The sequence below is a fragment of the Psittacula echo genome, assembly GCF_963264785.1.
Source record: "Psittacula echo genome assembly, chromosome: 4".
Classification (NCBI taxonomy): domain Eukaryota; kingdom Metazoa; phylum Chordata; class Aves; order Psittaciformes; family Psittacidae; genus Psittacula; species Psittacula echo.
In genome coordinates, this window is record NC_137738.1 from 107,249,452 (window position 1) to 107,264,450 (window position 14,999).

The window sequence follows — 14,999 nt, forward strand, 5'->3', positions numbered from 1 at the left end:
TTGTGTCATCCCCTCCAATCTGCTTTCCTTCCTCTAAACCACCAGCTGCTATCGTGCTCCCGCAGCTCTAATCACACCCTCCCAACTGTGCCAGGACACTTGCGATCTTTTGGGAGAATGGGGGTGGATGTTGAAAACCAGATCACTGGAATTTTATGCTTAAACCAGCAAAAAAAATGCCAGCCACCACCAGCCAGCTACAGGGAACAGTGCTTTTTGCTGATCACCAACAGAAAAAGGGAATGCAAGCACATAGTGGAAACCTCTTCAGCTGGCCCTGAACCTATCTAAAATATTGGATGTAGCTGCATCCTCAGTCCTCTGCAGGCTATGTGGGGATAAAACTCCCCTACTTCAGACTGTCTCTCAATAGTTTATTTATTCAGCATACAAAGCATTCATGTAATTGCAGCAATCTGAAAACTTAAATAGGTAAGGAGAGATGAGACAAGTGAAATTAAAATCTGGAAACAGACAGCTATGCTGTTTACTAATGCTGTGCATCAGTACCACTCACAAGATTTTATTGATCCTGAGACACAACGTGTTCAAACCATTTTTTTCAAGTTACTTAACCAACCAGCAGCAGAGCCAAGAATAAAATCCCAACCTCTACCTGACAGATCATTTCAGTAAAGACAAGAGGCAACATATACGTGTTGCAACAAGGGAAATTTTGACTAGGTATTAGGAAAAAGTATTTTGCCATGAGAGTGGCACAACATCGTGGAACAGGGGCCCAGAGGTACCTCTGGTTTGGGATATATTCAAAACTGAACAAGGTGAAGCCCTGAGCAACCTAACCTAACTGATCCTGCCTGACCGGGTGAACTCCAGAGGTCACTTCCAGCCTATATTGCTCTATGATTCTGTGCTGTTCTGTGACTGTACCCGTGCTCAGGAGTCTTGCCTTAGCCTTTTTTTTTTTTTTTTTGCATTAATTTTTTATTCTGGTTATGTAAAATTGAAATATATCCAAAATAGAAGTTCCGAAAACTGTGTAAACGTATGGCTAGCAAACCTAAGAGAACACAGGTATATTCACTAATACTACACCGAATATTCATGTTTCTAATAGAATCACAGAATGGTTTGGGTTACAAGGGACCTTAAAGCTCATCCAGTTCCAATCCCTCTGCCACAGGCAGGGACATCTTCCACTAGACCAGGCTGCTCAAAGCCCCTTCCATTAGCTGCGCTAAGGTTTCCCTGGAGCCTTCTCTTCTCCAGGCTGAATAATCCAAGCCCTCTCAGACTGTCTTCTCTCTTAAGTATGACTCCTTCAGCAACACAAAAAATGCAACTTTTTTACCCAAATCCAAGTTCCTCTATTAGTACACAGATTCTAATATAGGACCCTTGCCTACAAGCTGTAAAGAAAATTGAAAGTTGGGAAGGCTGTGCTCCTTTCTCCTCTGACGACCTGCTCTATAATCTCCAGCAAGCCTCAGCCTCTGAACCTAAAATTTCCCATCTGTAAAAAGGAATCAGTAAAACACAGTTTTGTGGAGTGCAAAATTCTCAGATTGCTACTCAATGCTTAGATAAGTACTTTGAAATAACTGAACATAAAGAATGAAAACCTTCCAGACATGTTTATTTTCTTAGCAATGCCATTTACCAAGCTGTATAAACGAAAGGTTCAGATGCACAACTTGTACTTCATATCTCAAATGGTAGGAATTTAAGTTGCAGACATCGGCATTTAGGTTTGAAACTTGCACTGACTGTCACGTTCATCCCAGTACAGCAGCTCTGAACAACATGAGTCATAGACTGCTAACGAAAAAGCCTACTACTAGTTGACAGCAGTGCATTTGTTAGTAACAGCCATAAAATGAGATTTGCTGAATTTAGCAGGAGATGTTGAAATCTAATTGCAGTTGCCTTTGGAAAGGACACCATGATCAGCTACTCACCTGGCTTTTGTATAACTGCATTACAGGCGTTTGCAATTTCTTCTCTCTTTGCCTCATCTGGATATTGATTCTCATTGAAGTAACTGCAAGACGGAAAACAAAAAAAGGTTGGTAATTTTTATTCAGAAATAAAGAGCATGAAGGCTCCAAAACAGCTTCATTAAAGGTGCCAACTGCTAGTTTATGCATGGATGCAGCAAATTTTATGTAAACCTGTATATGCACAAGGTAATATGTGCATGCATTCATACCCACCAAGTGGATAAACCTTCCCAAATGTCTCAGGTAAATAAATATTATCTCAGTATCTGCAGTGTCACCTCGGCATTTGGAATATTGCACTAGGAGATATAACACAGTAGGCAATGCTACAAATATGCGAATTATGACTCTCACGTGAAGCATCATGTCACAAGACATCACAGGCCATGCCTCTGCCACTATTTATTATCATTTACTTATTTTTTTACCCTGACATACCCCAGCTTAGGCAGCATTCTACAAACAAAGAAGCTGTTCAATATTTATGTTGATCCCTGAGTTAATATATACACACATACATACATATATGTATTACGCACAAACACAAACAAATAGTGCATCCTTTACACAGATATGGTCTGAAGATTACACAGCCTAAATTACACAGTAATACAGTAAGATTACTAGAATCAGGTATGTTTGTTTTTTTAAAATCACAATTTAAAAATTTCAAATCTTCCCCAGAACAACATAGAGCATAGCATATTCCAACAGTATTTTTTTCTGAATAATCATGATTTTATTGTACTTTATATGCAGTAAACATCCTATAAAAGTTAAACTGTTTTCTCTTTTATTTCATTTAAGTGCTTTACAAATTTTAATGAACTGATTTACATTCTACAGAGCTTATCAGATTTGCATTAAAACCAACAAAAAGTCCTGTTTACTTCAATAGATTCTGATAAGCATGCCATAAGCACAGACTACTAGATTTTTTTTCTGTAGATTGTCCATAATACACAATCCTAGGAATTCTTTGATCAACTTTGATCAGCAGCAGGTTCAGCTGTTGGACAGCTGCTCTGGCTTTTCAAATAAGATAGTTCCTTATTCCTTAGATCATTTGGTACTAGGACATTCAGGCATACTTAGGCAATTATTATTTTCCATGGTCATAGCTCTCCTGCGGTGGATCACCCCAGCAGAGTTACTTTCTACAGAAACCTGGAATCTGTTCCATGTAGCAACTGTTTCTGTCCATGCTTCTTTTGAACATTCAGTTTGCATTTTAGCTACTACTTCATCCTGTCGGTCACAGTGTTACTTACAGTTGAAACTATACTAACAAATGAGGTCCTATTTCAAAGTCGCTACAGACTAAGAGAAATCACACATAAGCACAGTTAGTTACACTGTTAATGTACTTCCACTTGATTTGCTAGCTTAGAGAGCCAACGAAACCACAGAAATAGATCTGTCTTCACGAATTGAAGGGCAGGCTACGTCTCTACTACCAACTTGAGCTTTGGAGGCAATTGCATTTACATGTGAACATCAACTACTACTTCCCTGAACCTCCAAGTTGCTCTTATGAAGCAAATCAGGAGAGAATGACCATAACTGCAATCCCCACTATGCTTCCTCCTACTCCGAAAAAGCAGCTGAGACTTTGCCATTAGATCTGAAGATGGTTACACTCACTTTCCGGGAAGGTTCAAGTACATAGGGCTGTCAAGTCTGGCACTGTTACCAACAGGAATGCTCACAGAGTTTCTTTTTCCCCTCCGTTTTCCCCTCCCAGCAGTACCCCAGTCTCTGTGCATGGTATTTTTTAAAGTATATTCTTTCCTCTTCCAGACGTATCATCCTTTCTATTATTATAAGCATTTGAAGTGATGTGTGTGTCTATCTTAACTTAAAAAATTCTGTTCAAAGGCGTCATGTTCTCTACAAAGATTTTTTTGGAGAGCTTGATAAACAGAGCAGAAAATGCTTTTTGGAGTTAGTGATGGAAGCAGAAGCTCAGGACCCCAGTCCAACTGCCCCATGACAGTGTCTCATCTCTCTCACCTACAAAATAGAACACTCCACTTTCTGCCTGTAGCCATGAACTATTTCCTCATAAGTGCCATAAGATAAAGGAACAAAAAAGTCAAGACATCACAGCTGAAAACTGCACTACTATTCACACAAATATATTGTATGACCTGGAGTCCTAATCAAATACCCAGGTCATCACTATGTGTACAAAAATTAACTCAGCAAATTCTGGTAGCCATAACAGCTATTTTATGGCTTTCCTTTGCTGAATCTTATTTATTTTGTTTAGAGATACTTGTCAAAAAAATCAAGAATAAACACCATAAAAGAAGCCAGAAATTAGAAAACCTGATGGATCTATACAGAGTGATGTACTAAAAGAAGGTGAAACCATGGTATCATGTGATATTATGGACGTAGATCATCTGCAGCCCCTAAGTTGCTAGACAATGCCTAACTTTGTGGAAGAAATGACAAAAGATGTAAAATGAAGGAACCATATGTAATTTAACTGCCCATTCTTATGTTGATGCAAGAAAAGACAAGATGAGCCTCTAGTGTGATCCTTTTCTTGGCACATAACTAAATACCATCCCCTTCTAGCAAGCACAGACTGCTGTACACTTTTGCTTGGTCTGACAAAAAGGCTTACATTTTCTAAAACAACAAAAATTAGGCTCAGGTTTACAGTTCTCCGAGGCAACAGGAAATTTCCCTGTGACGGAGCTAACTTTCAGAACCGGACAATGAATGAGACACCTCTCCTGGCAACCAACGACTGTAGTCCAATCATTTTTGTGATTTTGAAAAAACTCGTTGCTGAAACAGTAATTTTTAACTCATTTTACAACTGAATAAGCTACACGCATTCTAAACTTAGTTTTTATCATTCTGAAACACTTTAAATTCCAAGACGCTTTTTTTTTTTTTTTCTAATGTAAATATCCCAAATTTTCTACAAGAAAAGTGATTCCCACTTGAAAACCTGAATTTCTTTTTGCCCTGAAACCCAGTTTCCTGGGGGAAACCCCCCCCCCCAAAAAAAAAAAAAAAACAAAACCAAAAATTAAACAAAAACCCAAACCCACCCCAAATTTGAGTTTTCAGGCCGCTGTCCTGGTAAGTAAGACATTTTAATGGAAATCACAAAGCTAAGCAGGTACCAGAGGAGAGCTGGAAGGGCAATATCGGAGTCGTTAAATTCAGTTTCTGTAGCTAACACAGTAATTTTAGAACCTGTCTCTTACTCCTTATCCACATTCATGACATGCTTCCTCCTTCCCCCACAGATGCAAGCTGCCTGTATGTGTTCAACCGGCAACTCGTGCTCCCCAAAACTGTATCTTCTCCTGATACTACTCCATCACCACATTGTGCTTTTAACCTTTGACAGAGTGTAAGTTGTTTTTATCAGAGAAGAGATGATACTCAGGAGTTTTCAGTCTGAAAGGAAAAGGTCTCATATAGCTACAGATAACCAAAACCATGCAACCTCAACAGTAAGAACTGATTTTCATGCTCAGCCTCAAAATTCGCCATAAATGCACACTACCAACATGTCATGTTTAATTCTCATCACTTATTTCAAGGTCCTAATGGGACTTAGAGCAACCTGGTCTAGTGGAAGGTGTCCCTGTCCACTGCATGGGGGTGGAACTAGATGATCTTTAAGGTCCCTTCCAACCCAAACCATCCTGTGATTCTATGATTTGTGGGTGATATACCATGACACAAAGCATAAAATTTAAAGTCTCCCAACACTTCTGGAAACGAAGGGAGAATAACTGAGTTTTCAAGATAGAGAAGTCATGGAAAAACAAATCATAGAATCATAGAATAGTTAGGGTTGGAAGGACCTTAAGATCATCAAGTTCCAACCCCCCTGCCATGGGCAGGGACACCTCACACTAAACCATGTCACCCAAGGCCTCATCCAACCCGGCCTTGAATCATCATTGATTGTTTCAGTTTGCTCAAGTAGAAGTTGTGAAAACACAGTGAATTTTTTGACTACAGTTCTCCTTGCAACCAGGAAATTTAATTAGTCTGCCTCCAGTTCTGTTTCTTATCAGCCAGGTATGCCTTAGCTAAGAGACAGGGAAAGAACATAGTATGCTCTTCATAGCTACAAACAGCCTGTTCACCATCTGAAAAGTTCTCTAAAAGATAAAGACGAAAAATATAAAGCAAAGTGAACTTAAAAGTGGGGGAAAAAAGGCAAAAAGAGAAAATCAAAAAAAGGAAAATAAAAAGAGCAGGCACAAGAAATAAATCCTGCAAAGGCACACTGCTTTCTAGACAAAGGGCAGCTGTCAGCTGAATACCTTCAATGAAGAAACCAAATGATCTCTTTTGTGGGAAATGACAGTGGAGAATTAAAATGAAAAGTGGCCAAATAATTTACATGAGATGAGAATCCATAAGATGGTAAAGAATGTAGATATCCTTGAAGCAGTTTCATTTCAATAACACTGAAGCCTAGAAAAATTGCAGATTCAGAGAAACCTTTTTTCTTTCAGGGATAATGTGCTTAGGACAATGACGAAGAGAGAATCCATCTCAGCTCCAGGCTCTGTAATGGAAGAAAACGCATTTTCCCCCCTCCTTTACCAAGGTGCCCCTATCTGAATTCCTGCAATAGCTGCCAATCTTTTTTTTGCTTGGCTGTATGGCTTCTGTTATCCAGGCTTAGATATCAGATGCATTAAGCAATGCCTCTGTAGTGTTTCTGATAATCCACAGTGGAAGTTTTGCTGCTTCCTATCAGCTTTGCAGCTGCCTGGGAAAGGTTTGATACGACCCAAACTATGGAGTAGCAGAAGGACGGCCAGGTTGGATGCTTTTTTATATGTCTAGATGTCAGACACAAACAGATAAAAAACCAGAAATGCTCAAAAGACCCTGGGCTGGGGAAAAGCTTAGTTTACAGCATGACATAACAGTTAAAGCCTCAAAGTGTGGAAGTGATTCAAAGTAGAGAGGCTCAAATGTGTTGCAGGATAACAATTCACTGTGAGTCAGCTGTTACAGCAGAATTACACACACTTTGAGATGAGGTAATTCAAGTATGTGTACAACAGGGCAGTCTCACTGAAAGAAGGATAATTTACCTTGCAATTAGTGGTAGGTAAGAACACGGAGATGGATATTTATTGAAGAACAGCAGATGTGCAAGTTCACTCCCTCATTTAAGTTTGCAAATAACTATTTCACTCCCTCACTTTGTATTTGCATCTCTGGGTTCCACTTTCATCAATGTAGGAAGCATCTGCAAGTGAAACATCCCAGCACACTAGCTCAGGTTCCTGCTTTATGCAGGTGAAAGGAATGGTCTTATTTTCTCTCTCATTCCCTTTAAGTGGGAAGGTTTTCTGCCCAGCTGCTTCTCTGGTCCAGCTTCTCACCCATGCCAGGAGCAGTGGTTGTGCAGCCAAGGGAGGCGGGGAAGAGATGGCTGAAACACGCAGCTGGGACTAGCTCCCTCAATGACAGCTCACACATATCCCCTTCAACTGATACTAAAAGCAAAGCTTGAGTGATGGGCTCGGCGGCTGGCCCAGGGACATGGGAAAAAAAAGAACTGCCCATTTTCCCCAGCTCCCATCTGACCCCTGGTGATAAACAGAAGATCTTGCTGCCACCAGGGACCAAGCTCCCTGCCAAAACCTCTGGTGTTTCAAAATACACGAGAGTGCAAGCTGCTCTTTTGTCTTTGATAAGACTGCCTGTAATTTCAGCTCCCTATCTAGTTTCCCTTCCAACGGTACCTCTGCTTTCCACTGACAAGTTACATAAAACACTCGAATATAGTTACCTACTTTATCTCTCATTAGTATGTTTATCAACATACTATCACCCAGTAGCAAGAGGTCATTGTTTCAGTCATTGTGGCTTTTAACAGAACTATTATTCAGGCTGTCAAATCAATGGAAATATTTCTGAAGTTAGTCTGTCATCTGTGCCTGAGATCTTATCTCTGTGTGGCATGAGACAGACTGTCAGAGAAGTGACATTCAAAACGTAATCTCATTGGAAAGTGTAATGACTAGTTTATTTCCCAGTAAATACTAGCCAAGAATATCACTAATGCCATTTTCAGCAAGGTCAGCAGATGACACCATCAATTTTATCTACTGATATTCCTACAGATTCTATAACAACAGCACGTGTTAACTAAACAGTTTGCTTCACAATATGCAATAATTTCTATTTTAGACAGCAAAATTAAAGCTCTAAGATACTCTCTACACATATAAACTCTGATGGAACCGAGAATTACACTGAAGACACCACCTTCTCTTTCCCCCCAAGACTGCAAGACATAACCACCAGTGTAGTTGCTACAGGAAACATCTGGTAAGCCACTTCTGCACTTGAGATCAGTCAAGGATGAGAACCGCAGCTCTCTGGATGCCAGCAGATGAACTCGAATCTTGGGATTCCTGCAGCGTCAGCTCAAACAGACCTTCCATCCAGGCAAAAGACAAACGTGAAAAAAATCCCAACCCCGTAAAAAACACTGATGAACATGATTGCTACAGCTCTACTATTTTCCCTATAGCATTATCAATTTTTTAAGTCTGTGGATTTAAAGGACTGTAGAACCACTGTAGGACTCTAGCTTGACCTCTTCTACAGCACTGACCAGGCTTCTCAGCAATCTTGGCATTGAGCCTAGACCTTCTGTTAGACCTACAGAGCTACCCAGTCCTTACAAAAAAATTGGCATTTTATCCAATGAAGAATCTACCATAACTTTCAATAAGCTTTGGAACCAAACTGTGAAAATCCTCATTCTTTAAAAATCTGCATCTTGTTCTCAGCTTAGGCTTGCAACCCCAGCATATTGCCATACTCTTTGTCTTGGAGAGAACAGTATTTAAGTCTCTTGCTATAAGAGAAGTTTCATTCCTTCTTGGAATGAAACTGCAAATCTGGAGGAGAGATCTCAACAGGACTAGATCAGTTAGAGCACTACATATATAAACTATTTCACAAGTCAGTATGTGTCTGTGTACATATACTGCACAGTCATTTCAGTACACATTTAAAAAACCCTCGTACAACAGAGGTGACTATTCTGGTTTTAAAATCAGTGCCTAAACTTTGAGACAGTCATTTTACTGATGTTTCTTAGCAGGAATCTACTCTGCAATGTAGATTAAACTGCCAAAAATACACCTTGCACTGGAGTGCATAAAACTGTATGACCTTCAATGCTACTGTAACATCATCAAGTTTCTCTGACTTTTTAGAAATCATTTTCTCAGTATTTTGACAGCATTCTCAAGCACCACAATCCTATCAAGCTATTAATATTATCCTAAAATTTGTTTAAAAACAGAATTAATTGATAATGGCTCTGAAAGCCTCAGAAAGCTTCACACTTGCAAAAGATAATCTATGCCTCCTAATCTATAGCACCCTACTGTCGAGATAATTAACAATTAAAAAAAGAATAGTAAAGGCATTGGAGGTGGCAATTTACTCATCCTTGTAATTGGATTTGGTGATAAGAATATTTTTGAAATGACACAACAGCTCTCTTCTGAGTAGATTTGGAGTTTTCAGCAATTTGAAACACGCAGGTACTTTCCACTGAAGGCACCCTGACAACTCCCCAAACCAACACAGTAACTAAATTGTTCACAAAATAAAAGAGGGAAAAGGAACAAAAAAAAAGATGGAATTTTTATAAGCCACCCACTAACTAACACATCAAGACAAGATAAAATGATAACTGCTCAATAACCAGTTGGTGTGAGTATACGGCACCTTCAAAGCTCTTCCTAACAAGGCATCTAAGCATGAATAATAGTATCACCTGCTGTTCTCCTTTATTTACTCTCAGTATTTAAATTGAGGCCTACACACTACAAGGATGTATATATGCATTAAATCCTTTGGACTTAAACAGTTGATAATATCAAGACAACTGGGAAACAAACATCTCATCTACACTTTTTAACTTCATACAGGGGAAGAGTTAATTCAGTTACATCCTTTGGATTATCTAGTTCTCACATGGCAAGCAAAGCTAAGACAGGGTCAGTCCATGGATGAAGCATCCTCAAAAAGTGATGAGAAATCAATTTGTGAAGAAATCAGACCTGGCATTTAAGAGCCCACCCACTCGTAACGGCTGTTTTGCTGCCTGGTGACCCACCCTTCCAATGAGATGTATAAAGATGAGATACTACTTGCAAGACAACAGAGGATTTCAACACTGCCAGGGATGGGGCAGCCACAGCTTCTCTGGGCAACCTGTGCCAGGGCCTCACCACCTTCACAAGGAAGAACTGCTTCTTAAGATCTCATCCAAATCTTCCTCTGTCAGTTAAAAGCCATTCCCCCTTGTCCCATCCCCAGAGGCTCTTGTCAAAAGCGCCTCTCCAGCTTTCTCGTCAGCCCCTTTACAGAAGGAAGCTGCTGTAAGGTCTTCCTGAAGCCTTTCATTTTCCAAGCTGAACAAGTCCAGCTCTCTCAGCCTGTCTACACAGCAGAGATGCTTCAGCCCTTGGAGCATCTTCTTGGCCTCTTTTGGACTCGATCCAACAGCAACGGGGAGAATGCCCTCCCTTGACTGTATTGAAGTATTGAAGTAAATATTAAACTCATCAGAGCCAGAACTGTTTTCAGCTCATCTAAAGAAAGATATTTCTAGAACAATAGCCGAATTTTGCCTCAAAGGGAAGTTCAGCACTAGATCACAAAATATGTATGTACAGAATGTCAAGTGTAAGCAGTTAGGTCCCTCAAATTGTTATTAGCTTAGCCTCAGTAAGGCCATGTTTTTCAAAAATCTATAGTCCTTCTGGCTGTGAAGCTTGAAGTCTCACTTTGTCCTAAGCCTCCGGGAGAAAAAATACCAATCATGAGATTTGTGATAAAGCTTAGTATGAACTGACAACTTCCAACATCATGACTAGCATTTCCCTTCAAAGAAGTTTTTTATTTTCAATTTCCCAGCATTGGACCAGACTCACCTCAGAAGCACACAGACAACCACCACTGCTGCTGCATTTTCAGAAAATAAAAATTGATTAAAGTTATGAAAGGATCCTACGGGATTCAAAATACAAGATAAGGCCAATTCTTGCAGGATATCTAGTGCCTAAGGTCAAAAAGCTCAGGATCAAAGCTTCTGTTAGGGCTCAATACAAGGATGCTGGGGAGGGACTATTCATCAGGGACTGTAGTGACAGGACAAGGGGTAACGGGTTAAAACTTAAACAGGGGAAGTTTAGATTGGATATAAGGAAGAAATTCTTTACTGAGAGGGTGGTGAGGCACTGGAATGGGTTGCCCAGGGAGGTTGTGAATGCTGCATCCCTGGCGGTGTTCAAGGCCAGGTTGGATGATGCCTTGGGTGACATGGTTTAGTGTGGAGTGTCCCTGCCCATGGCAGGGGGGTTGGAACTAGATGATCTTAAGGTCCTTTCCAACCCTAACTATTCTATGATTCTATGATTCTAATAGATGTATATTCCCTAATACCTTGTACCTCCAAGATCTGGACAAGAACTATTATTGGTTTTAATTGCTCTATAGACACAAAGCAGAAAAAGGTTGGGTTTTTTTTTTTTAAATCAATCTGTTCTCTTCCTTGGAACCTAAATACAATGCAACAGGTGGATATAAGCAAATGAGAATAAAATTAATGAATCAGCATAGCCAGCATGCCTGTTGATTAAACTACTATGGTTCCAAGACCAACTTCATGAGGTTCATTGTAGCCATCAAAGCAAATTGAAAGGGTTAAGGCAAGTTTTAAAGCAATGAGGTAGCTTTGTGGATCCTTGAAGAATACTACTTCTCAAGTCTGGCAGCAGCAACATCTTTTTATTTATTTGTACAGATTATTCCATGACCATTCGCCCTCTATGGGGAAAGGAAATAGCTGAGCTTACGATCCAACTTTCTGTAATTTTTTTTTTCTTTTTCCAATAGGATTGCAAATAGTTACCTTGGAAATAATACGCTCCAAGGACTCTTCTCATTAAAAAACACCCATCATGCTCCGTATTTCAAAGTGCTTTCTATAACCAGATCATAAACTCCTTTAAAATTTGAAATTGTGTTCAATATTATTGGAAGAATTTACAGGTAGAAGAACAGCAAAGTTAAAAGATACAGACACAAACACAAGAAACCAGCCACAGAGCCGTGTAATCAATCCACAGCTCCTTCCTCCTAGATTTGTGCCTCCTATCATGAGCCATGTTTTTTTCAGTGTGCTTCCTTTTAAATGTCATTGCCACTCCAGCTCAGAATAGCCAAGTTCCCTGGGGAAAGCGTCTTTAGGAGTCATGACTTGTACAGTCCTGGTAGTGATGCTCTCAAAACAACTGAGAAGTTGTTGATTATATGCCCTATGTCTAGAAAAATGAACTATTCTTTTAACTTTTGGACTTCAGTAGAAGTATTTGATACAGTTACAAATGGGAAATTATTCATGTCGAAGACAATGAGTACAATTGTAAGATAGTATAGAAAGGAAACGTGTAACAAAGAATGGGGCTGAAAAGTTAAAATAATGGCTTGGAAGATGGATATCAGTGATATTCCTGAAGTATCATCTTTGGAGTATCTTAAGAATGAAACACTTAATGATCTTGACACAAAGTATGAACATGGTAATGAAATCTGCTGATGACAAAGTCAGAAGCCATGTCAATACACTGAATTGAAGTATCATAAAAAGTAATAGGCAATCCTAAGGGCAAGAACTAAAAAGAAATTTAACAACGCAGTATGCAAGGTCATACAGTTTGGGAACAACAGCTTCTCATATACACAAAAAGATCATGGGGTGGAAAGATTGTTTTCTGTTAACTATGACCAAAAGACACAATGCAGCAAAACCACCAAAAAGGCAAAGCCTGATATAGCTGAGGATGCCAGCTCTTTCCAGTCTAGAAAGAAAAGCATTAAAATGCTTGCATGACAATATGTACAATCCTGGTCTCCCACATTCAAGCAAGATGAATTTAAAATTGAAATTCTCAATGAGCAATTGATGACAGTGGAACGGAAAGCCTGTGTTGCAGGAGATAGAGCATGTTTTACGTGAGCAAACCTTAAGGTAGGTTTTGGTTTACCATAAATGCACAAAGGGGATCAACAGTGGAGACAAGAAATGGAAATAACATTTATTTAGTTAAATGATAATACTGATCTGAGAACAATGGGTCCCAAAATCTCAGGAATTTAGATATCTAGCTGCTGATACAGTAAGAGCCTGCTGGGTAGCCATCTCCTGATGGGCTTTTGTACCCTTGGCTACACCTACTTCTAAGAGAGGGAATATAATCAGTTTATGAAAAGCTTATAATAAAGGCTGAGTGAAACAAAAAAAGCTGGACATGAACCTGGAAATCCCAGTCCAATGCTCCTGTGATTAAGAGAAAATCAAGGGGCATTTAGAAACTGAGAGCATGCCAGCCTACACATATAGTAAGCAACAAACCAGGCGACTTTTTCTGTATCTTTTGTGCTTATGTGCCCTATTATGTATTTTCTTTATAAGAAAATCATATTAAAAAAGCTCTTTGGATCAGATCCATGTCTTCTATTCAGTTGAAAGAGATCCTCACAAACAGCACAGTATTAAAAAAAAAATAATTAAACTTACGCATGTTCCAAAGGAAAATCAAACTAAAAAAGGTCAATTGTACTATCCTGAACCACCAAAAAAAAAAGGATAAAAAAGGATGTGGTAGTGACTTTTGTGGTTAAAGCCCATATGGTTCTCTGATAAAGCACTCTTTCTAACTCTGTTTAAAGCGCTCCGCAGTCTTGACCAAGAGCCCATAAATACATGATGCAACATACTTAAGAGTTTTACTTAGGAATTTTCCTCCCTCACTATTCCTTGTAATTACTCTCTTTATTACTTGTATAAAGACCTCACATCTGTTACTAGATGGCAGAGAAGTTCTTTTCACTGAGGTAGGTTTGGACTCTGTTCAGAGAGTAGCTGCAGTGCAAGTCAGCAGGAACACTTTGCATACTTCTAGAAACCAGGAACGGGCAAACCCAACAGTGTTTTGGGCTGGATGGTGCTCATGTATGCTCCATGCTGACAGCTGGCTTCATCAAAGCAAGAGGTGACAAGGTGCCAACCTGATTACTAATTCCTTCTGAATGCTTTCCAGATCACTCAAGAAGTTAATTTTGTAATTCACTTAAGTGGTTTATTCCATGGATATCACTACATACAGGTCAGGGAAATCACACTGTGAGCGATGACTGTTCCTTTTAGCTGAGCTTCGACCTGGAATGACCCTCCTTGGCAGGACAGGGCTACTTACTTTTTTCTCAGGACTTTAAGCAGGCTGAAAAGGAGCCAAAAGCAGAATGATCACATCTTTATGGTCACTTATGCCTGTCATTGCCCAGGGAGCCATTTGTCTCCAGGCTGAACACGCCCAGCTCTCTCAGCCTGTCTCCAGAGCAGAGCTGCTCCAGCCCTTGGAACATCTTTGTGGCCTCCTCTGGACTTGCTCCAACAGCTCCACGTTCTTCTTATTTTGGGGCCCAGAGTGGGATGCAGGACTGCAGGGCAAGGGGAGGCTCTCAACAGAGTGGAGCAGAGGGGAAGAATCCCCTCTCTTGACCTGCTGGTCACGCTGCTGGTGATACAGCCCAGGACACGGTTGGTTTCTGGGCTCAAGCGCACACTGCTGGGTCATGGTGAGCTTCTCATTGATCAACACCCTCAACTCATTCTCCTCATAGCTGCTCTCAGTCCAGTCTCTGCCCAGCCTGTGCTTGGAATCGTGCTTGGGATTGCCTGAAACCAGGTGCAGGACCTTGCCCTGATATGTTCACACCTGAGTGAGCACACTTCCCAGCACTGTCTCAAGCTCCTTCAGTACAGAGAGACAGCAGAATACAACTATTACACCCTTGCCCTTCCAAAGACACATCACCTTTACCTGGGCTGTCATATGATCAAGAAATTTTGTTCCAGACAGCCTACAATGAATAGTCATTATACTATTTGCTACACAAAATGCAGACAATGTGCCAGGGTCCAGTTCACACAGTTTC

General features: G+C 40.1%; 1 protein-coding gene across 5 annotated transcripts in view; it reads right to left on the reverse strand.

Annotated features, from left to right (window-relative positions):
- HMBOX1 (homeobox containing 1) overlaps positions 1–14,999 on the reverse strand; it is a 78,798-nt gene that overhangs the window by 23,285 nt on the left and 40,514 nt on the right. For all 5 annotated transcript variants that reach the window (XM_080614527.1, XM_080614524.1, XM_080614526.1 and 2 more), the window contains exon 6: positions 1,920–2,002. In XM_080614527.1, the coding sequence (XP_080470653.1) occupies positions 1,920–2,002 (83 nt within the window). The remainder of the gene's footprint in view (positions 1–1,919; positions 2,003–14,999) is intronic.